Source organism: Heloderma suspectum, chromosome 5, assembly GCF_057233095.1.
Source record: "Heloderma suspectum isolate Gila_16-S chromosome 5, 16-S_ref, whole genome shotgun sequence".
NCBI lineage: Eukaryota > Metazoa > Chordata > Lepidosauria > Squamata > Helodermatidae > Heloderma > Heloderma suspectum.
In genome coordinates this window covers 184,813,720-184,836,681 of record NC_139462.1, presented here as the reverse complement: position 1 = coordinate 184,836,681, position 22,962 = coordinate 184,813,720, and the positions used below count along the sequence as shown (strand labels likewise).

Genomic DNA, 22,962 nt, shown 5'->3' with positions numbered 1-22,962 from the left:
CAACAAGCATGATAAAAAAATGAGATGCAAGAAAAGAAAGCAAGTTGCCAGGTAGGAGCAGCTGTGTAAATTTATTGTAAGGAATGGACTATGGAGAGCCTTCATTGAATTCAGTGGGGCCAGCCCAGGTAAGTGGGTATAGGACTGCTCCCTAAGACCGGAACAGTAGTGAGGTGCTGTAGGTAGGGATGGGCAAATCTAACAATTTCAGTTTCTCGTATTCCCTCATTTTCCCTATCTTAAATTCAGTTCATCCCAAATGTTGGAATTTTTTTTTCAAGCTTAAAAGTAAAATTTGCATACAGTTTTGTGTGTGTTTCTCCTAATACACACGTTTTTCTGCAATTTTGCATAATAGATGCATTTTGTAATTTTCCCAATATAATGCATTTTAAAGCTTATTTTCACAGATGTGTGCAATTTTGTGTGCACTTTTAATATACACATTTTTGTAGACTTTTTTTGATTGGAAAACTCCATTGCAAAATTCTGAGAATTGCTCATTTTGAAGGACTGAGTTTCGGTTTGCGTATTAGTTCAAAAGTGCAACATTAGATAAATTCACATAAAAACACAATGAATTTCTCCATAATCCGTAGTTGTAGGACAGAGCTATGTGTCTGCCTGCACTCCCTAATGTAGTCTGCTGCCCTCAGGTGCAGTGAAGGTCACTGTCCCAGCACTAGCATTGAATTAAGATTCTTCTGCCAATTAGGTCAACTTCTCTATGTGGAATGGGGGCTTCTTCTCACCTCAAGCAGCAAAAAATCTTAGTCTAGTTCTGCTGTCCATCACCTTGAATATGGATTAGATCAGCTTTCCCCAACCTGATGCCCTACACATGAGTTGGACTGACATCCCCAGCCAGCATAGCTAATGGTTGGGGAAGGCTGCTCATCATATTTGTGTTACTGTTTTGCAGGGTGGGCAGGGGGGTTGAGAAAATTTAACTGTGAAATGGCTATAAGTCTGGTTTTCCTGTCTGCTTTCCATGGTCCTGCTAAGGTAATGTACAGCATTAATACTTAAACAGCTGTAATCCTGATATTTTATAGATGACCATACTTTGGTTACAAGTTATTCATTTACATGTTCTGATGTAGAATGTGTAACGTAAAGAGCAGGTGAACCAAACATTAACTATTCAACAGATTTAATGTAAATTAAGACCTGTAGGTAATGGAACCTTCGCTGGCCCACTGGCTCATGGAAAACACTCTCTCAGTTCACTCAGTTACCTAAATGCTTTCCTTTCCTCCTCATAACAGAGGTGTCTACATCCTGCTGCGAGTCATTACTTTGGCAGGAATAGTTTGAGCCAGAGGGGTCAGTCCTGGGCCCAGTGCTCTTCAACATTTTTATTAATGACTAGGAGGAGGTGGTGCAGGGAATGCTGATCAGACTTGCAGATGACACAAAATTGGGTGGGATAGCAAATACCTTGGAAGACAGAAACAATATTCAAAGTGATCTTGGTAGACTGGAGCGCTGGGCAGAAAAGAACAGAATGAAATTTAATAGGAATAAATGCCAAGTTCTGCACCTAGGAAAAAGAAACCAAATGCACAGTTTTTACAAGATGGGGGATACGTGGCTCAACAACACTACAAGCAAGAAGGATCTTGGAATTGTTGTCGATCACAAGCTGAAGATGAGCCAACAATGTGATGTGGCTGCAAAAAAGGCCAATGCTCTTGGGCTGCATTAATAGAAGCATAGCTTCCAAATCCCGGGAAGTACTAGTTCCCCTCTACTCAGCACTGGTTAGGCCTCATCTGGAGTACTGTGTCCAGTTCTGGGCACCTCACTTTAAGAAGGATGCAGACAAGCTGGAGAGGGTTCAGAGGAGGGCAACAAAGATGATCAGGGCACTGGAAACAAAGCCCTATGAAGAGAGACTGAAAGAACTGGGCCTGTTTAGCCTTGAGAAGAGAAGACTGAGGGGAGATATGATAGCGCTCTTCAAGTACTTGAAAGGTTGTCACAGACAGGAAGGCAGGATCTCCTCGCGATCATCCCAGAGTGCAGGACACGGAATCATGGGCTCAAGTTACAGGAAGCCAGATTCTGGCTGAACATCAGGAAAAATGTCTTCACTGTTAGAGCAATATGACAATGGAACCAATTCCCTAGGGAGGTGGTGGGCTCTCCCACGCTGGAGGCATTCAAGATGAAGCTGGACAGCCACCTGTCAGAGATGCTCTGACTTGGATTCCTGCACTGAGCAGGGGGTTGGACTTGGTCTTGTAGGCCCTTTCCAACCCTACTATTCTATGATTCTATGAGCCAAGTTGAGGCTGAGTGTTGGGATTGAGAATTCTAATTTTGTTAGAAGAACATAGAAGAGCCATGCTGGATCAGACTAAGGGTCCATCTAGTCCAGCATTCTGTTCACACAGTGGCCAACCAGCTGTCCATAGGAGACCCACAAGCAGGACATGAGTGCAACAGCATCCCCCACCCATGTTCCCCAGCAACTGGTGTACATAGGCATACCGCCTTGTAGGTAGCATATAGCGATCTATACTGGAGGTAGCATATAGCCATCAGGACTAGTAGCTATTGATAGCCTTCTCCAAGAATTTGTCATTACTGGATGGATAAACTATGTCATTTTTCTCATTTGTCTTCAGTTTATAAGCTGCTGTTTTTCGAGCAACCATTTTACTCTAGTGTATGAGAAGGAATTGGCAAAACATGGGGGTTTCTTGTGGCTCTTATTTGAACTCTTCACTGACTGAAAACGTGCCCTAGGAAATCAACTGACCTTTGCAAAGGGAATCTTGTTTTTAAGCATCTCCTCTAAGGCCAGTATTAGTATCTGGCAGGCAACATTCCCGTTGGCTGTAGTGTTCCCCCAACCTGCCCAGGGATGGGGGATAAATTAATTATTTGCATTTTAATGCAGACTTACCTAATTTCACACTTTTGAACCAATACACAAACTGAAATTCAGTTTGCCTTCAAAATTTGCACTTGTCTGAATTTTGCAATATATTCAGTTTTGTACACCGTTTTTGATTTGAGAAACCTGACCTGCTTTGGCCTGGGTGCAATTAGGTTTTATGCAATTTTCTGTTTCTGTTTGTCACCACCTCTCTACCAGATTCTTCCCCTATGTTACTTTTGCCCTTGGAAATCCTGTGGATGGTTCTATACAAGATCATTACATAAGCCAGACTGCACTTTTGTAAACACCATAAAGTAGATTTATTTTTTTTTTAATCTTGATTAATAGAAAAGAGCATACAGTGTTTTTGTTTTTTATAAAAGCAATACGCAATGCCACACAGTTACAAATGAGTATTTATAACACAGTTTTCCTATTGGAAGTTCTGCGTAGTATGGGTTCTTGATACGCATATCCAAGGCCAACTTACATATTCTCTTTGGTGAGAACATAATTTTTTAAAGCTGAGCTAGAGATGGAAATCTTCAGAGAGTATCTGTTCCTTCACAATTCAGTCTTCATCAGCTTCAGAGATTTGTTCATATTTGAGTACACTAGAAACAAATATCTAGAAGTCAGGACTTTTTGTACAAAATGTAGCCTAAAATTAAAATCTGTAAAATTGATGTCAATTTGTAGTCCCTGAATTAAGCAAACTGTGGGAAATAAGAGCTCGCATTTATTTCCCAGCATTTACAGTGGTAGAAACAATGCATTGCTTTTAACGGTCTTCTTATTGCAGAAAGCCAGATTCATAGCTCAATTAAATTGGATTACATTGATTTTGTCTGATTTAAGGGTGCCAGCATGTTAAAGCTTCCAGGCAGAGACGACTTGAGATGATTCTATGCAGTGGGCCGTTATCATGCATTGGGCCCTACCATGTAGTTTGTCTCCGATGCAAAAGCTTGTTCTAGGAATATTTTGGTAGTGGCATGAAGACAACCTGCATGGCGTCAGACAATCCATATGTGCCATGTTGGTTCATGTAAACATTTTGCAACAGCAATGGATTACCAGGTAGAGACATGGCAGCCCACGGTAAGCAGCAGCCCCCTAATCCCATTTATGTGGATGGGATCACATTTTTCCCCGCCCCAGTGTCATCCTATGTGTTTTAGCTCAGAAGTGAAGTCCCACTTTCAAAAGGGCTTACTCCTTAGTAAATGTACTTAGTAATATGGCCTTTAAATTAGAGGAGGGGAAGTGAGTTGGGTCGGGGCCTAGATGTCCCGCCCCCCTCAGGACTCTGCAGACCAGACAATGTCAGGAAGTGTAGCCATGACCTCTGATGTCTTTGTTTCCTGATGTGAAGTAGGCCAATGTTATTATCCCCATATATGGACAGGAGGGCCGATGCTTGGCTATAGGAAAAATTAGCTTCTCAGCTATACATGTATAATATGTTGCCAATATTTTAATGTAGCAATTTATATAACACAGTATATTGAAGTGGAGTAAGCATGTTTAATATATATGGACAAATAGTTTGGCATAAGAAAAACTAATAGATATTTGGAGAGAACTAGGTTAATAGTTATAGAACACTTTCCCCAAGAACTCAACTTACTTTTCTAGTAATTCTTACAAAAACACCCAACCCTGTAAAGTAGGCCACTGTTGTTAATCTCCATATTATTGGAGCCACGGTTGTGGCTTCAACAGGTGAGACAATTGGTAGAATGAGGGTTCCATAAAGTTAAATGGAAATCAGGGGGTGGGTCATTCTAACCTTAATAAAATTGAAAGGTTTCACCAATCTTCCTGAAATTTGCATGTGCCAGAAAGAAAAGTCTATTTTATGTATTTTGAAAATTTCAGGTAGATTGGTTAAAGAGAGAGAAAGGGTGGTTAACAGAAGAAATGAAATGACCCTGTCCCGCAAAAGTGTTCCTGAAAATGTGTTGGCAGCCATTTGTGCCCATCATTTGTAAAAAACCTCTAGAAATGCAGAACTCTAATGGTGGGTTCCCAATGTAATTGCACAGTTGGGGGGGAGCTCCTAGGGTAGAATGAAGGAGATTCCTATGTTCCAAATCTATGATAAAAGGAAGTCGCATATACTTACATAATGGGATATCGGAAGGCTCATAAGTGTAGAGGCGGTTGGAATATCTTCCTGTAATATCTGCTCTGACTGTCAGTGAAGGATCTGGAGAAGGGATAAGGGGAATGTGTTTACTTTCCATTAGCAGCAGTCTAGCAGATAAACAAAAATGGCTTCTACTACTGTGCTTAAACACAGAATGTGCTTAAGCCCAGTATCCAATGGTGGTAGCAGAAAGCCTTTCTACTTACACAAGGCGGGGCACCCAATTTTCACTGCAGGCACCCATACCCTACAAAGAGGGCTGTGGAACCCCTGGAGCAGAATGAGATAAGGCGTGATAAGCTACAGTAGATAGGGGTGCTGTGGCTTGCACAAATGGAAGTAGTTTCCACTAGCACAAACAACAATTAGATATAACCTAGCAAATTCAAAATAGTAAATGAGCAGAGTGCAAATTGTGGGTGTGAAAGGATGAGCAGCATATGTTAGCCTTAGGTATCTTAGAATATAGTAATTAACTTCTTCGGGCTTGCAGCAGAAACTATCTTCCTCCTTTTTTTCTTTAGAAGAGGGGAGTGTGTGCTCCAGTGCACACACTTTTCAAATTATATTTTGGCAGGCAGGATTTTTTTTTTTCATGTTAAGGGTCTACATTTTTGGTCTTTTATTGACTCCTCACTGCCCAAAAATTAAATTGTGTAAACTGTGTAGACATGGGGGAGGGAGCAATTACGTGGTATGTCAGGTGTGGTATGTCAAGTGTGATGTTACAAGAACCACGCTCTACGTGCCCATGACAGTCACATGACAAGACGATCTTGTCTCTGACTAGAACACTGATAGAACCAGCAGTACAAGGGATTCGGGTTTTGCCAGCAACCACATTCCACGGTTTGAATGTTTGCAAAACCTGATTTCCTTATATTGGACATACAGCCTGGAGAAAAGAGAAATGCATATTGATCTTGCCCTACAACCCCCCAATCTCTATTATACTTTAAAAAATAAACTTATCCTTTCATTTCTGCAAGCAGAATGGCTAAAGAGTAGTGTGAGCCTATTGTTTATATAACAGTTTATGGATAGCATAGGAATTCTAAATTGTGATACTGGACTAGGCTCATTCTGTATTGTTTAACATGGGAAAAAAAGGGTCGGTGCACTATATCCTGGCATGAACAAACTGCATGGAGTCTGCATTACGTTCCTTTCCATGGAGAGAGTTAGTTGGTTGCAGTTATTTAATCTATCAGGAATAGGAAACATGTGACCCTCTAGATGACATTGGACTGTAATTACCATCACTCATCCCTGACTATTTTGGCTAGGGCTGATGGAAGTTTCAATCCACCAAGATCTGGAGGGGTCTTAAGTTTCCCACTCTTGCACCCTTGGTAGAGATAGTCAAAGATGTTTTGGTGCCAATATTAGAAAATCCAGGTGTTTCCCCATGGTAATTATAATATAAGTCAGAGGTCCCTAACCTTTTTGGGCCAAACCTTGGGCACATTTGGAATTTTTTTAGAGTGTCATGGGCACTCTTACAAAATGGCTGCCACGGGGATTGTATATTTACAAAATGGGTACCATGGTAGGTATGGGTCAGTCACAAAACACCCATTTCACAGAAGGCTAAAAGAAAAGTAACTTGCCCAAGAACCTAAGTACAAGGCAGAGGTGGGGGCTGAGCTCCAAAACCACTCTTTTGACCCCACAGTTTTCTGCTACAACACCCATTTCACAGAAAGCAAACTAATGAGGCTTAGAGACAAGTTACTTGGCCAAGAATGCCACATGGGGCCCAGAGGCATTCTGGGAAATAAAGATGGCTCTGGATGCTGCTGCTTCACTTTGTAATATGCCAGCGTCCTAGTTTAATTTACACACACACACACACACACACACATATAGGCGCAGAGAGCCTGGTGGGTGCCAAGAGAGGTGTCTGCAGGCACAATGTCAGAGACTCCAGGTATAAATGATCATTTATAAGCTTTTAATAGACACATCTGGTGCTTGACTCTGCCTCATAGTGGCATCAAACAGGATATAGAGAAGCTCCCTGTCTCTCTGCTCCTGTAAACTCCTTTTGGGGGGAGTCTGGGTGTGTAGTCAAGCTTTTGTGTTTTTATGAGTAGCGGTTACTCTGGGGAACAATTTAAAACAGACACCAACTGGTGGCCATTTGTATGTTTTGTTTTGGCCATAATATATATATGTATGTTCTTATCATAGAATAGCAGGGTTGGAAGGGGCCTACAAGGCCATTGAGTCCAACCCCCTGCTCAATGCAGCATCCCTGACAGATGGCTGTCCAGCCTCGTCTTGAATGCGGGAGAGCCCACCACCTCCCTAGGTAATTGGTTCCATTGTCGTATTGCTGTAACAGTCAGGAAGTTTTTACTGATGTTCAGCCAGAATCTGACTTCCTGTAACTTCAGCCCATTATTCCAGTCCTGCACTCTGGGATGATCAAGAAGAGATCCTGGCCTTCCTCTCTGTGATAGCCTTTAAGAGCGCTATCATATCTCCCCTCAGTCTTCTCTTCTCAAGGCTAAACATGCTCAGTTCTTTCAGTCTCTCTTCATAGGGCTTTGTTTTCAGTGCCCTGATCATCTTTGTTGCCCTCCTTTGAACCCTCTCCAGTTTGTCTGCATCCTTCTTAAAGTGTGGTGCCCAGACCTGGACACAGTACTCCAGATGAGGCCTAACCAGTGCTGAGTAGAGGGGGACTAGTACTTCCCGGGATTTGGAAGCCATGCTTCTATTAATGCAGCCCAAAAGAGCTTTGGCCTTTTTTGCAGCCACATCACATTGTTGGCTCATCTTCAGCTTGTGATCGACAACAATTCCAAGATCCTTCTTGCTTGTAGTTTTGTTGAGCCGCATATCCCCCATCTTGTAACTGTGCATTTGGTTTCTTTTTCCTAGGTGCAGAACTTGGCATTTATTCCTATTAAATGTCATTCTGTTGTTTTCTGCCCAGTGCTCCAGTCTATCCAGGTCACTTTGAATTTTGTTTCTGTCTTCCAAAGTATTAAAAAAAGTATTAATTTTTGTGTCATCTGCAAATTTTATCAGCATTCCCTACACCTCCTCCTCCAAGTCATTTATAAAAATGTTGAAGAGCACTGGGCCCAGGACTGAGCCCTGCGGTACCCTGCTCGTTACCTCTCCCCAGTTTGAGAAGGTCCCATTGATAAGCACTCCTTGAGTCCGATTCTGTAGCCAACTGTGGATCCACCGGATCGTTTCATCTAGCCCACTTTGAGCTAGTTTGCTCATCAGGAGATCATGGGGCACTTTGTTGAAAGCTTTGCTGAAATCGAGGTATATTATGTCTTCAGCATTCCCATGGTCCACAAGGGATGTTACTTGATCAAAAAATGAGATCAGATTTGTCTGGCAGGACTTGTTTTTGACAAATCCATGTTGGCTTCGAGTAATCATTGCATTGTTTTCAAGGTGCTTCCAGATTTATTTATTTATTATTATTAAATTTATTATTAAATTTATTAATCGCCCATCTGGCTGGTCACCCAGCCACTCTGGGCGATGTACAACATACAATAAAACAGTTTAAAACAATAAAATTCTACAATAAAAACGTTTTCTAAAATACCCTTGTGTTGTTGTTGTTCAGTCGTTCAGTCGTGTCCGACTCTTCGTGACCCCATGGACCATAGCATGCCAGGCCTTCCTGTCCTGCGCTCTCTCCCGGAGCGTGCTCAAGTTCATATTCATTGCATCGGTGATGCTATCTAGCCATCTCATCCTCTACCGTCCCCTTCTCCTTTTGCCTTCAGTCTTTCCCAGCATCAGGGTCTTTTCCAGAGAGTTTTCTCTTCGCATTAGGTGGCCAAAATATTTCAGCTTCAGCTTCAGTATCTGTCCTTCCAATGAGCGCTCAGGGTTGATTTCCTTTAGGATGGACTGATTTGACCTCCTTGCAGTCCAGGGCACTCGTAAGAGTCTTCTCCAGCACCACAGTTCGAAAGCATCAATTCTTCGGCGCTCAGCCTTCCTTATAGTCCAGCTCCCACAGCCATACATTACTACTGGGAAAACCATAGCTTTGATTATACGAACCTTTGTTGGCAAGGTGATGTCTCTGCTTCTTACTATGCTGTCTAGGTTGGCCATAGCTTTCCTCCCAAGGAGCAAGCGTCTTTTAATTTCATGGCTACAGTCACCGTCTGCGGTGATCTTGGAGCCCAAGAAAGTAAAATCTGTCACTGCTTCCATTTCTTCCCCTTCTATATGCCAGGAAGTGATAGGGCCTGATGCCATGATCTTCGTTTTTTTAATGTTGAGTTTCAAACCAGCTTTTGCACTCTCCTCTTTCACCCTCAACAAGAGGCTCTTTAGATCCTCTTCGCTTTCTGCCATTAGGGTGGTATCATCTGCATATCGGAGGTTGTTGATAATTCTCCCAGCAATCTTAATTCCGATCTCTGATTCATCCAACCCGGCATTTCTCATGATGTACTCTGCATATAAGTTAAATAAGCAGGGTGACAATATGCAGCCTTGTCGTACTCCTTTCCCAATTTTGAACCAATCGGTTGTTCCATGTCTGGTTCTTACTGTTGCTTCTTGACCCTTGTACAGGTTTCTCAGGAGACAGGTAAGGTGGTCTGGTACTCCCATCACTTTAAGAATTTGCCACAGTTTGTTGTGATCCACACAATCAAAGGCTTTAGCATAGTCAATGAAGCAGAAATAGACGTTTTTCTGGAATTCTCTTGCTTTCTCCATGATCCAGCAAATGTGGGCGATTTGATCTCTAGTTCCTCTGCCTCTTCGAAACCCAGCTTGAACTTCCGGTAGTTCTCGATTCGCATACTGCTGAAGCCTAGCTTGTAGGATTTTGAGCATCACCTTGCTGGCATGTGAAATGAGCGCAATTGTGCGGTAGTTTGAACACTCTTTGGCATTGCCCTTCTTTGGAATTGGAATGTAAACTGACCTTTTCTAGTCTTGCGGCCATTGTTGAGTGTTCCAAATTTGTTGGCATATTGAATGCAGCACTTTAACAGCATCATCTTTTAGGATTTTAAATAGCTCAGCTGGAATAGTGTCATCTCCGCTAGCTTTGTTGTTACTAATGCTTCCTAAGGCCCACTTGACTTCACTCTCAAGGATGTCCGGCTCAAGTTCAGTGACCGCAGTATCATGGCTATCAAGGACATTAAGATCTTTCCTGTATAGTTCTTTTGTGTATTCTTTCCACCTCTTCTTAATCTCATCTGCTTGTGTTAGGTCCCTGCCTTCTTTGTCCTTTATTGTTCCCTTGAGATCTCCGATTTTCTTGAAGAGATCTCTAGACTTTCCCATTCTGTTGTTTTCCTCGATTTCTTTGCATTGTTCATTTAAGAAGGCCTTCTTGTCTCTCCTTGCTATTCTCTGGAACTCTGCATTCAGTTGGATATATCTTCCCCTTTCTCCCTTGCTTTTCGCTTCCCTTCTTTCCTCAGCTACTTGTAAAGCCTCATCAGACAGCCACTTTGCTTTCTTGCATTTCTTTTTCTTTGGGATGGATTTCGTTGCTGCCTCCTGAACAATGTTACGGACCTCCGTCCACAGGTCCTCAGGCACTCTGTCTATCAGGTCTAATCCCTTAAATCTATTCCTCACCTCCACTGTATATTCATAAGGGATATGATTTAGGTCATACCTGAATGGTTTAGTGGTTTTCCCGACGTTCTTCAATTTCAGCCGAAATTTTGCAAGAAGCAGCTCATGATCTGAGCCACAGTCAGCTCCAGGTCTTGTTTTGACTGACTGTATGGAGCTTCTCCATTTTTGGCTGCAAAGGACATAATCAATCTGATTTCGATATTGACCATCTGGTGATGTCCATGTGTAGAGTCGTCTCTTGTGCTGTTGGAAAAGAGTGTTTGCTGTGATCAGCGTGTTCTCTTGGCAAAACTCTATTAGCTTTTGTCCTGCTTCATTTTGTACACCAAGGACATGCCTGCCTGTTCTCCCGGTGATTTCTTGACTTCCTACTTTAGCATTCCAATCCCCTATGATGAAGAGGACATCTTTTTTTGGTGTTAGTTCTAGAAGGTGTTGTAGGTCTTCATAGAACCGATCAACCTCAGTTTCTTCGGCATCAGTGGTTGGGGCATAGACTTGAATTACTGTGATGTTGAATGGTTTGCCTTGGATTCGTACTGAGATCATTCTGTCATTTTTAAGATTGTACCTCAGTACTGCTTTTCCCACCCTTTTGTTGACTATGAGTGCTACTCCATTTCTTCTAAGGGATTCTTGCCCACAATAGTAGATATGATGGTCACCTGAATTAAATTCGCCCATGCCTGTCCATTTTAGTTCACCGATTCCCAAGATGTCGATGTTCAATCTTGCCATCTCATGTTTGACCACCTCCAGCTTACCTTGATTCATTGATCTGACATTCCAGGTTCCTAAACAATATTGTTCTTTACAGCATCGGATTTTCTTTTCACCACCAGACACATCCACAGCTGAGTGTCCTTTCGGCTTTGGCCCAGCCGCTTCACTCTTTCTGGCGCTACTTGGAAATACCCTCTGCTCTTCCCCAGTAGTATATTGGACACCTTCCGACCTGAGGAGCTCATCTTCTGGCGTCATCTCTTTTAGCCTTGTGATACGTTCCATGGGGTTTTCTTGGCAAGAATCCTGGAGTGGGTTGCCATTTCCTTCTCCAGTGGACCACATTTTGTCAGAACTCTCCACCATGACCTGTCCATCTTGGGTGGCCCTGCACGGCATAGCTTATGGCTTCACTGAGTTATGCAAGCCCCTTCGCCACAACAAGGCAGTGATCCATGAAGGGGATCCTAATACCCTAACCCACCCCAAATGCCTGCCTGAACAACCACGTTTTTAATGCGCGACGGAAGCTCATTAAAGAGGGGGCATGACAGAGTTCCCTAGGGAGGGAGTTCCACAGAGTGGGGGCCACCAAAGAAAAGGCCCTCTCCCTCGTCCCCACCAGTCTAGCTGTCCTGGCTGATGGGACAGAGAGAAGGCCATCCGAGGCTGATCTTGTTAAGCGGCCTGTCTGGTGCTGCTGGAGGCGCTCCTTAAGATAGGCTGGGCCGGAACCATATAGGGTTTTAAAGGTCAAAACCAACACCTTGAATTTGGCCCGGAAAACAACTGGTAACCAGTGCAACTCCTTCAGCACTGGAGTGATGTGATCTCGCCGGTGGCTGCCTTTAATCAGGCGAGCTGCTGCATTCTGTACCAGCTGCAGCTTCTGAACCGTCTTCAAGGGTAACCCCACGTAGAGCGCATTACAGTAGTCTAAACGAGAGGAGACCAGGGCATGTACTACCAATGGGAGCAGATGGTCGGGAAGGAAGGGGCGCAGCCGCCATATCAGATGGAGTTGATACAGCGCTGTCCGGCTCACAGCTGACACCTGAGCCTCCATGGACAGCTGGGAGTCCAAAATGACCCCCAGGCTGCGGACCTGGTCTTTCAAGGGTAGCCGTACCCCATTCAACACCAGGTCAACATCCCCTAGCCTCCTCTTGTCTCCCACCAAAAGTACCTTGGTCTTGTCAGGGTTCAGCTTCAGCTTATTCCTCCCCATCCAGCCACTCACTGTCTCCAGACATTTGGACAGGGATTCTACGGCCAAGCTTGGTGAAGATTTGAATGAGAGGTAGAGCTGCGTGTCATCCGCATATTGATGACACTGCACCCCAAACCTCCTGATGATAGCCCCCAGTGGCTTCACATAGATGTTAAATAGCATCGGGGAGAGGATGGAACCCTGTGGCACCCCACAAGTAAGTGGCCACGAGTCCGAAACATCCTCTCCCAGTGCTACCCTCTGGTACCTGCCAGAGAGGAAGGACCGGAACCACCGCAATACGGTGTCTCCAATGCCCAACCCCTCCAGGCGTTCCAGGAGGATACCGTGGTCAATGGTATCAAAAGCCGCTGAGAGGTCGAGGAGAACAAGGAAGGAGCATTCACCCCTATCCAGAGCCCTCCTCATATCATCTACCAAGGTGACCAAGGCCGTTTCTGTCCCATGCCAAGATGGATTGCTTTATCATCTGCTCCAGAATTTTCCCAGGGATTGATTTCAGACTGACTGGTCTGTAGTTCCCAGGTTCCTCCTTTTTACCCTTTTTGAAGATAGGGACCACATTAGCCCTCCTCCAGTCATCTGGCACTTCCCCCATCCTCCATTATTTCTCAAAGAAAGTAGACAGCGGTTCTGAGAGTTCTTCTGCCAGTTCCTTTATTACTCTAGGATGCAGTTCATCTGGCCCTGGAGATTTGAACTCATTCAAAGTAATTAGGTGTTCCTTGACCATATGCCTATCGATCTCAAGCTGCAATCCTGCCCCTTCAGCCTGTACTTCACCTTTGCCAGGGGGCTCATAGACCCTCTTTTGGGAGAAGACTGAGCCAAAGTAGGAATTGAGCACCTCTGCCTTTTCTTTGTCATCTCTTATCGTTTTGCCATCCTTATTTAATAGCTGAATCACCATTTCTTTCCTCTGCCTTTTACTATGCACGTAGCTGAAGAAAGCCTTTTTGTTGTTTTTTGCATCCCCCGCTAACCTCAGCTCATTCTCAGCTTTAGCCTTCCTGACACCATCCCTGCAATTCTGTGCTACCTGCCTGTACTCTTCCTTTGTTACTTGGCCTTCTTTCCACTTCCTATATGTGTCCTTTTTTGTTTCCAGGTGATCCCTAAGCTTTTTGTGAAGCCACATTGGCTTCTTCTGTTGTCTTCCACCTTTTCTTCTTGTTGGAATTGTTTGTAATTGTGCCTTGAGAATTTCCTTTTTTAAAAGCTCCCACCCATCTTGGACTCCTTTTCTCGTTGGCGTCGCTTGTCATGGGACCTTACTGATCATTGTTCTGAGTTTATTAAAATCAGCTTTCCTAAAATCCAGGGTACACATTTGTCCACACTCGGCTTTTGCTTCCCTTAGAACCAAGAACTCAAGTACAACATGGTCGCTTTCCCCCAATGACTGCCTTCCTTATCGTTGCTGTGTACAACGTAAAGTCATTAGCTTTCATTCAGTAGAAACAGCTGTCCGTAATTATTGTCTTCTTGACACATAAATAATTTGGAGGGGTAAAGTTTGCAATACCGAAAAGCAAGGATTTCAAGCCTCTTTCAAGCTGAGGGCCAAATTCAATGTTGGGGAAGCTCTTGGGGGCCACATTGTGGTGGTGGGCATGGCACAAGGCAAAAGGGGCAGGGCCAAAATCACCGCCAATCACTATGCCTCAGGAGTGTCATTTCAACCTTTTGGAACGGGGGGGTGGGGAAACCTGCACAAAAGTCATGACACCACCAAACAATCAGCAATTGGGGAAGTGAGGTGAGGTCAGGGGAAGTTGCCGGGGCTATCTGCGGAACTCTGGGAGCCTGGATTGGGACCCCAGGCAGGTCAGATTGGAGGTTGAACAGTCCCGGTGTAAAAGATACCCACATGTACATGGTTAAACAGAAAGATCCACAGTTACACTGAACTTATTCCACAGTAGGTATTCCAACCAGTAGAGGCTGGTGGCTCTGATTTTGGTGGGGCTGTGAATCCATTCTGGGTTTCAATCGGAACCAGTCAGAACTCTAAAGGAGCTATCTAAGGTGCTGATCCCTATCCCTAAATCTAGGTTCAACACCTTGGATAGCTCCTTTAGAGTTCTGATTGAAACCCAGAATTGATCCACAGCCCCACCAAAATCAGAGCCACCAGCCTCCACTGATTCTAAGTTGTATTATTTGATACTTTTGATCTCAGTCTGTAACTATTTTTTCAAGCAAGATATCTTTGACTCCTCAGCTACTCACCTACAAACAGGATTCTGGGAACATATTGGCCATCTGGTGAGAGATGTTTGTCTGTGGTTTCATACTAGAATAATGATATAAAAACAGCTAAATTCCTGTAATGTCTACCACTTAAATCACACTTAAATCACACAGAGAACTCCCCACCTCACTGACATAGCTTATCAGCATTGCCAGTTACCTCAACATTATTAAAGGTCAAGTAGAGTACGACTATCTGACAACCATGCCAGAATTTACACATTTAGTAGCACTGAACCATGGTAAGGATTTGGTTAGCATTACAGTTGCAATTATAATGCACACTTGCACCACATAGAGTCAGAGTTGGAAGGGGCCATTTAGGCCCCTGCTCAGTGCAGAAATCCAGTTTAAAGCATCCCTAACAGATGACTGTCCAGTCTGCTTGAATATCTCTAGCGACAGAGAACACACCACCTTCCTAGGCAGTTGGTTCCATTGTCTGACCCATTAGGAAGGTTTTCCTGATATTCAACCAAAATCTGCCTTTCTGTAACGTTTACTTGTTAATTTGTGTCCTACAGAATTTGTGGCCTCTTCTGTGTGACAACCCTTTAGGTACTTGAAAAGTGCTGTCATATCCCCCCTCAGTCTTCTCAAGATTAAACATGCCCAGTTCCTTCAATCTTTCCTCACAGGACATTTCACATACAGGGTTGGATCCAGATTTAGGGACATGCAGCTGGTCTGGTTGAAGTAGACTTCTCAACTCCCCCATGTCAGCCCCTCCAGCTTCCTGAAAATGCTACACAGAGTTGGGGGACCCTGCTGCATCAGGCAAGCTGTGGTACAGGGGGATGCCCAAAATTCAGGCAGACACCTGTGAGCAGAGCCCTGGGTCTAACTGGCAATATGTATAATTCATGCAGATAACAGTCATGTAAGAAAAGTACATATTAAAGATGTACACTTATATATGAAGAATGTAAAAGTGTCTGTTTTGTTGTGAGCACATACACTGGAAAACTTGCTCCATGTAAAATAAACACTTGCATGTTTTTATAAAATGATACATATGCCTCTCCCACACAAAGATGATCTCCATTTTGGAAAAATGCCCTGTGTAGAGAAGCTGTTAGGTAGCATTAGGGCTGCAGCATGAAACTTGGTCAAAAGAATAATTGCTTCAGAGAATTACAAAACAGAGCACCTGATCAAGTGTCATGTTGAAAACTTACAACGAGATTGAGGAGAACAAACTTCTCAGCCAATTTCTGTATTTCTTTGTGTTCAGCAAATGCCTTTTTCAGTGCTAGAATGGAATAAAAATTGGAATAGCTATTTGAAAAAAGAATCTGAAATGTGGAAAGAACACGCTATACCTATTTCGTTTGATTTGTGTATACAAATCAAACAAAATTAACACCCTCTCAGTGTTTAATGTCTAATACGAATTACTGTAAAATGAAAGAGAGAAGCTAAAGAAGTGAGAGTCTTAAAAAACAACACCAGTCCTGAGAACAAGATATCAAGATTATCACAATCGATGCATTTGATTTTTGAAACTTGGGTTTCCTTGCCTAGCAAAGAAAATTGCAAGAAGGACCAAAGACTAAGCCAGGAAGCTCTACTGGTGCAGGTACATCAATAAGACCAAAGTAGGTTTTATTGACCAACTTCTACCATGTCTACGTTGTTTGCCCTGTGACTCTACCCATGGCACTCTAGTCTGAACGATGTAACCAACCAAGGTTCCATTTCTAAGGAGAGAGGTGCTGGAACATAGGCCCACCTGTAAGCCACATCCTCTGATGTTGAAGGCCCGGTTGTAATTTCACAGGTGTGTTGGGTGACCCATGGTCAAGACAAGGGAAGTGCACTAAGTTAATTGTGGTGAACCTTGCAGATGAAGTCCAGGGCCCAGGAGGCACCAAATGACCACCCCAAGAGCAGCAGGAGATAGGGTCAGTGGCAAAGAGGCCCAGTTTCAGCACTTGGGCTCACATGGGCATGCCAGGACCCACCAGGTTTGGCACTGCTCACCACAGTATCTTTATTTTCACAAACATTTTATAGTCAAGGGATGACCAGCCAGGCATGTACATGGTTCCAGATGGTCATTTTATTTTTACTTTAAAAATACGTTTTGTTGTTGCAACAAAATGGTGCTTATTTGTTTAACATCGGGGCAGCAGAAGCAAACTCAATTTTATTCCTGTAATCATTATGGTGCTATGATCTAAGTGCATTTAAGATGCAAAACTGCACATGCTCAGAGTATATGATATATATGAAATATCTCCAGATTGGTAAACAAGCTCTTTTCCCCCTTTGCTATATATAATGACAGGGTGAAAACAAAGGTTGCGCTTTACTTTTTCAGGTAATTCTAAAGAAGAGTTGATTTTGGAGCAGAGGGTAGCAATTAATTAGCTTAGACAGAGACCAAAAGATCATTGTCTATTGGCAAGAATGGTACCTTGACTATGAGGGCAGTCCTCTAAGTGGTGGATGATCATTATAGGCTTGTTGCTGAAAAAGAAAAGACACTCAGTTTTAGAGTTTCATAGTGACTAGCCTTCCCCAACCTGGTGACTTCCGGATGTGTTGGACTACAACTCCCGTATGCCCAACCAGCATGGGCAAAAGTCACAGTTGGCATTAACTCAAGGGCTGGAAAGGGATTTTGAAACATTTCTCATTGCTTAAAACAAGAAGTGGCAAAGTAGAAGAACTTCACATAAGATGGTGGAAACCATTTGGAGATATGGAACCTTACTTGTTCTTGGCTTTAAAGAGAGCCTCTTCATAAGTCTGAGTCCAGATAAGTTGATCACCCCAGCCTGAAATGATAAATGGACTTTAGTTTAAATATGTTGTGGTTGAGGAGGTTTTAGTCCTGAAAAAGGGCACCCCTAACTAAAAAACTCCCCAAATTCCTGCTGTATCATCATGTGCCAATTAGTCCACCCCTCAAGTACTTTTTAGAGAAAGTATTTTTTTTAAATATATTATTGGTTCACCTCAAGCATTTCTTAGAATTCTGGTATTTTCATTCTTTTCAAATTCAGTGTAGATTTTAGATAATTAGCTACTAATTTCCCCTTGGAGGGGGAAAACCGCACAACATGCTTTTATAGTTAATACCTTGCTACATTTTTTGTTTTGTTATTAGCACTACTTGAATACTACAACTGTTATATATGGCCCTCTTAGGCTGCAATCGTATGCCTACTTAACTGGGAGTAAGCCCTTTGGAACTCAGTGGGACTTGCGTCCAAGCAGCCATACAGCAAATATGCTGCAAATTTTCCAAAGTGCTTTACAATCTTGATTATGTTTGTGATCACCAAAACCCTGTGAACAAGACAGCTCAATTCCTATTTTACAGACTGGGAAACTGAGCTGAATGATAACAGACTTGCCCTTTTATGGCCATATTAGCACACTGCAGAAGCCACACTAACCCTAGCCAACCATTTGCCACCTGCACTGTGCTTTTAAAGTGGATAATAAAATTTACTTAAAGAAAATATGATGCCCCAAAAGCACTATAATTTCTCAAATGCAAAAATCCCTTCAAAATGTGTTTTTAGTAGCACATACCTTTATAGACAGGGGAAGTTAAAAATACTCAACAGGCAGCAACTTTTAAAAAGAATTATCTTCCCACAGAGCTCAGCTACCATGTCTTTACCTCTGGAGAGAGTTTGGGGTAGTCTGGGATGGGTCTCTTTTGCTTCTTTCGTGTCCTTTTTTCCATCCTTAGCAGTAGTAGTACTGTCTTTCGCCACGGTATACAAGACAGCAACCAGAAGAAGCAACATCGATACTAAGCTCTTCTCCATGGTCAAAGCTAGGGGGAGAAAAAGCATCAGGGTTATTCAGTTTACTGAAACAAGAAATGACATAGGGAGGAACAGTAGTGGCATACACTAAACTTTCCTTCTCTGGTTGGCTAAATCATAAGCGTCAGTACAGAAACTGCTTTCTTTTCAGCTTGTTCACAGTGAAAAAAAGAGAGAGTAGCTGAATGCAAAGGGCCAAACACAACACAATCCTATGGATGTTTACATGGAACTAAGTCCTACTGTGTTCAATAGAGCTTACTTCCCAGTTACTGCATGTAAGATTGCAGCCTTAGGTTAAGTCCTATTGAACTCAGTGGAATCTACTTCCAGGCAAACATACACAGGATCATTCCATTTGAGTGCTTTCACCTGTAAGTCTCTGAGTGTCTCTTGAACTATTTCTGTGAATGTTTGATCGCTGTTAATGCAGAAGGGGGGGGGGAGAAAGAGAGACGGCACACTTGAAGAGAGGCAGGTATAGTTTGAATGAACATTCAATGCAGGGTTTATATCCACATTATAAACCAATAGAAGCAGGAGAAGCTTTAAAACTCACATATGAAAATACCCTTAAAATGAGCATCTATAGTGAACATCCCTTTGATGACTATGTAATAAAGACAAATATAATTAAAAGTACTTTTAAAATAAGTGGAGCCATGTAAAGTGAATTAAGGTACTTTAAGAAGAATTTTCATTGGGTTTAAAGGAGCAAAAATACTTCTGCAAGTAGTAGCGACCTGTTTACTACTACTTAGTAGTAGCTACCGGCGTTTACTACATGAGAGATGTAGGCAGTTTCCCATAGCCTGTTTCCCATAGCCCACAGCACTCTTGTTTCTTTCATCCCTGGACTTGCTGAGATGGCTGGTGCACTGAGAGCCAGTGCCCATTTAAAGCACTCTAAGGCTGCAGTCTTCTGCACGTGCACCTGGGGTTAAGTCTTATTGTTTTAAGATGATGCAACACATCTTCAGGTACTATGCACGTGTGACTTTGCATTTGAAGTCGATCTAGAATGATGAACAGTCTCATCTTATTCAGGTTTACTCAGAAGTAAGTCCTATTGTGTTCCACAGGATGTACTCCCAAGTAATGTAATAGTTTGAGACAGAGAGAGAGAGAGAGTATAAGATACTAATAATGCCAGCAATTTGTTATTCTCCAACACTCTCTCGCTTGATAGTGAACTGAAGCCTAAATGAATCTGATTAACCTCATTTTAGTTTGATTACAGGGCTGTTCATCTGAAAATCTTGACCTAACACCCCCCCCCACCCCCACCCCCCCCACACACATCCATAGGGGATATGGACCATTGTTGCTAAGGCCTGATTCTTCTCTCCCACCATTTGGCAGATTGCAAAATTTAGGAGGAGCAAAGGGTTTTCTCCAGGCCTCAGGACCAATTCACACAACAAGCCTGGCATGTTAAAATGTGCATTAGTATGCATGGTTTGTTCATTAATGGAGAAGTGGTGGTGGTGGAGTGGTTACATGCTTCCTTCCTCCTGAGCATAGATGAGCATTGGTGCATCTTTGCTCAACACAGTTTTTCAAGTGTGCAAGCACATAGTGGCCCTGATGTGTACTTGTGGTGAAGCAAGTAGGAACCTATGTTATACAACACATCTGAACTAGCTCAAGGTGAATCGGTGGTAGAACACAGGTTAAGAATCCCAATGCAGACCCAAGCTACATGTGACAGCAGCAGACCCGTGCCTTTAAATGTGGATCTGTCCCAGTCACATGTATCTGTCCCAATCACATGTGTGTGTGTGAGAGAGAGTGTGTGTGTGTGTTCTATTTAAAAAGCAAAAGGGTGTGAGGTGCTAAAGCCCTCCCATAGGAAGAAAGGAAGCTGTCTCATACTGAGTCAGACCACGGGTCTATCTAGCCCAGTATTGCTGACACTGACGGGCAGCAGCTCTCTAGGTTTTCAGGCAGGAGTTTTTCCAGCCCTACCTGGAGATGCTGGGATTGAACCTGGGACATTTTGCACATGCAAAGCATGTGCTCTGCCACAAGCCACAGCCCCTCAACATGCTTTCCTGTCAGGTGAACTCTGATACTGAACTGGGGTGAGAGCCTCTGGGAAAAGGAGCTCCAAGGAGGTAAGTGGCAGAGGGAGAAGGGTTCAGCACCTGTCACTCACACACCCCTTTTTCTCTTTAGATTGTCCCAATGGCATATAAATGGGGTTCCATATGTGCATTTGGTAGGTCTGCCTCCATAAAATTTAGTTCAGGACCAAATCTTCAAAATAATTGTTCCATTTAGGTTAAGCATGGCTGATATGGTCAGGGTATGCATTATCCCTCCAGGTCAGGAACTGCAGTTTTCAAGCAATTATCTGTGTTAATATATTCTTATCAGCTCTTCCAGAACCATTTGGAAACAATAGTGACAAAATGTCGTTTCTGAGGCTTCAGTCCTGAGCACATTAAGGCTGGATCCAACCTTAGCCATGCTTAGACTTGGCCCATGGAAATCAATAGGACTTACACTATTGTTCTATGACTTGCTCCACTGATTTAAATAGGTCTGTTCTATGCATGACTATGTCTGGACTCAAGCTATAACTTGTAAGTAAGTTTGGCTGATAGCCCAAGTGGCTGATTGCCAGATAGATTTGAGCTCAGATTTTTGTTTTTTGTTTTTTAAGGCTGTAATGGTATACACACTTAAATGAGAATAAATCTCATGAAACACAGTAGAACATCTGAATAAACATGCACAGGATTGTGTTTTAATGAGATATATAGTCTAATGTTTACATAGGGCAAATCAAAATGGAGAAGTTTTGGAAGAGGAGTAAAGCTCCATTAAAAAAAAAAAAAGCAAGCTACAATGTGGCTGATCTGTGAAGCACGGGGACGTTTATGTAAGCTAGTATATGAGACTAGCTGTATCTTTTTACTGCACAGCCCATGACAATGGCCACATGTAGTAACATCATAAAAGGAATGGACAGAAAATGAAGAAGTGTAAAGATGGGAGTTGGGGAGGGCAAAATCAGTCTCTTCAAGATTCAGGGCTCTTTTTGGTGATAGTATAATGGGGAAGTCATATCATTACAGGAGAAAATGCAGCTTTACAAGAAATAGAAAGTGTCCAAGCCAAGCAGGAAATCAGAGAAATAAATCAGACACTTTTGGCAGATCCAAAACTGAAAGCAATAAGTGGCAAATGCTACATCTTTTTTTAAAGCATCACATAGGTTTATAAAAGTTTTTAAAAAAATTCTGGTCATAAGTTAGCAGAACAAATCAAAAGTCTAGGATTCTGTAGCTGCTATACTTAGCAAATGCCCCTTCACTGCTTGATTCCTCTCTGCTCTCTTTGTTACCTGCTCATTAATAAGTAACCTGACTCACAAGCTCTGATCTGAACAAGTGCTGATCGCCTTACCTGTTATGCCCTCCTTCTTCTTTGAGGAACTGCTGAAGGGCTCTAAGTTTCAGTGTGAACAAGGAAGGTGTGGAGTGCCTATTTATGGACCTGGGTACACCTCATCCCCACCCATAAGCTTGGTATTTGGATACTCTTGCTATAAGAACAAACTTCTCATGGTTAAAATAAAAAAATAAGATGCTTGCAAGTCAGTATTCAAAGAATAAAAGTTATCCTCTTATATCAGTTTAATGGATTTTAGAAAAGTAGACTTTATGGGTATATGTGAGATTTTGAGAAAACATGTTTTAAAACGTGGGCAACAAGCCAAATCCAGGTAAGCATAAATCAAGACTTCTGATTTGCCCAAAGGCTGATTTGTCTTTTTGTGATTGGATAGGAGCTTTAGCCTAAGGCACAGATATGTAATGTATTTGGGAAAATGAAATTGACCATTCAGATTTCTATTCAGGGGCTAATTAGATGGGCATTGTACCCTCCACAGTGCACTGATACACAAAGTCGTCATAAAAACAAAAGCAAATTCCAGACAAAAATAGAAGCTGACAATCAAACTTCTAAAGTGACTTTTAAATCGTTCCAGTGTTATAAAAGCACTATTTTGTTATAAAAGAAAAAAACATATTTTTAAAAGTAAAAATAATAATAAATGTACCATGTACATATGGGGCCACAGTGGCTTAGTGGTTAAGACGCTGAACTGCAGACTGGAAGGTCGGCAGGTCAGCAGTTCGAGACCCGAGTGCTGCGTGACGGAGTGAGCTCCCGTCTTCAGTCCCAGCTCCTGCCAACCTAGCAGTTTAAAAGCAAGAAATTGCAAGTAGATAAATAGGTAACGCCTCGGCGGGAAAGGTAACAGTGTTCCGTGCACCTCGGTGTTCAGTCATGCCGGCCACATGACCATGGAAGC

At 42.7% G+C, this 22,962-nt stretch overlaps 1 protein-coding gene across 1 annotated transcript; it reads right to left on the bottom strand.

The window, feature by feature from the left end:
* Positions 1 to 1,140: 1,140 nt before the first annotated feature.
* Positions 1,141 to 22,106, bottom strand: AGR2 (anterior gradient 2, protein disulphide isomerase family member). Its single transcript, XM_084858643.1, has 8 exons — positions 22,050 to 22,106; positions 18,485 to 18,643; positions 17,567 to 17,630; positions 17,267 to 17,319; positions 16,026 to 16,099; positions 14,827 to 14,890; positions 5,019 to 5,102; positions 1,141 to 3,504 (listed from the first exon to the last, which is right to left on the bottom strand). The coding sequence occupies exons 2-8, from the start codon at positions 18,633 to 18,635 to the stop codon at positions 3,455 to 3,457; spliced, it is 540 nt and encodes a 179-aa protein (XP_084714769.1). The 5' UTR covers positions 18,636 to 18,643; positions 22,050 to 22,106; the 3' UTR covers positions 1,141 to 3,454.
* Between the last annotated feature and the right edge of the window lie 856 nt (positions 22,107 to 22,962).

Excerpts from the sequence above, each read along its gene's own strand:
- AGR2 (XM_084858643.1), bottom strand. The coding sequence starts at position 18,635 with ATGGAGAAGAGCTTAGTATCGATGTTGCTTCTTCTGGTTGCTGTCTTG. Across the intron at positions 16,100-17,266 it reads GGACTGCCCTCATAGTCAAG|CACTGAAAAAGGCATTTGCT; the intron begins GTACCATTCTTG and ends ATTCCATTCTAG. Across the intron at positions 3,505-5,018 it reads GCCTTCCGATATCCCATTAT|TGTACTCAAATATGAACAAA; the intron begins GTAAGTATATGC and ends ATTTGTTTCTAG.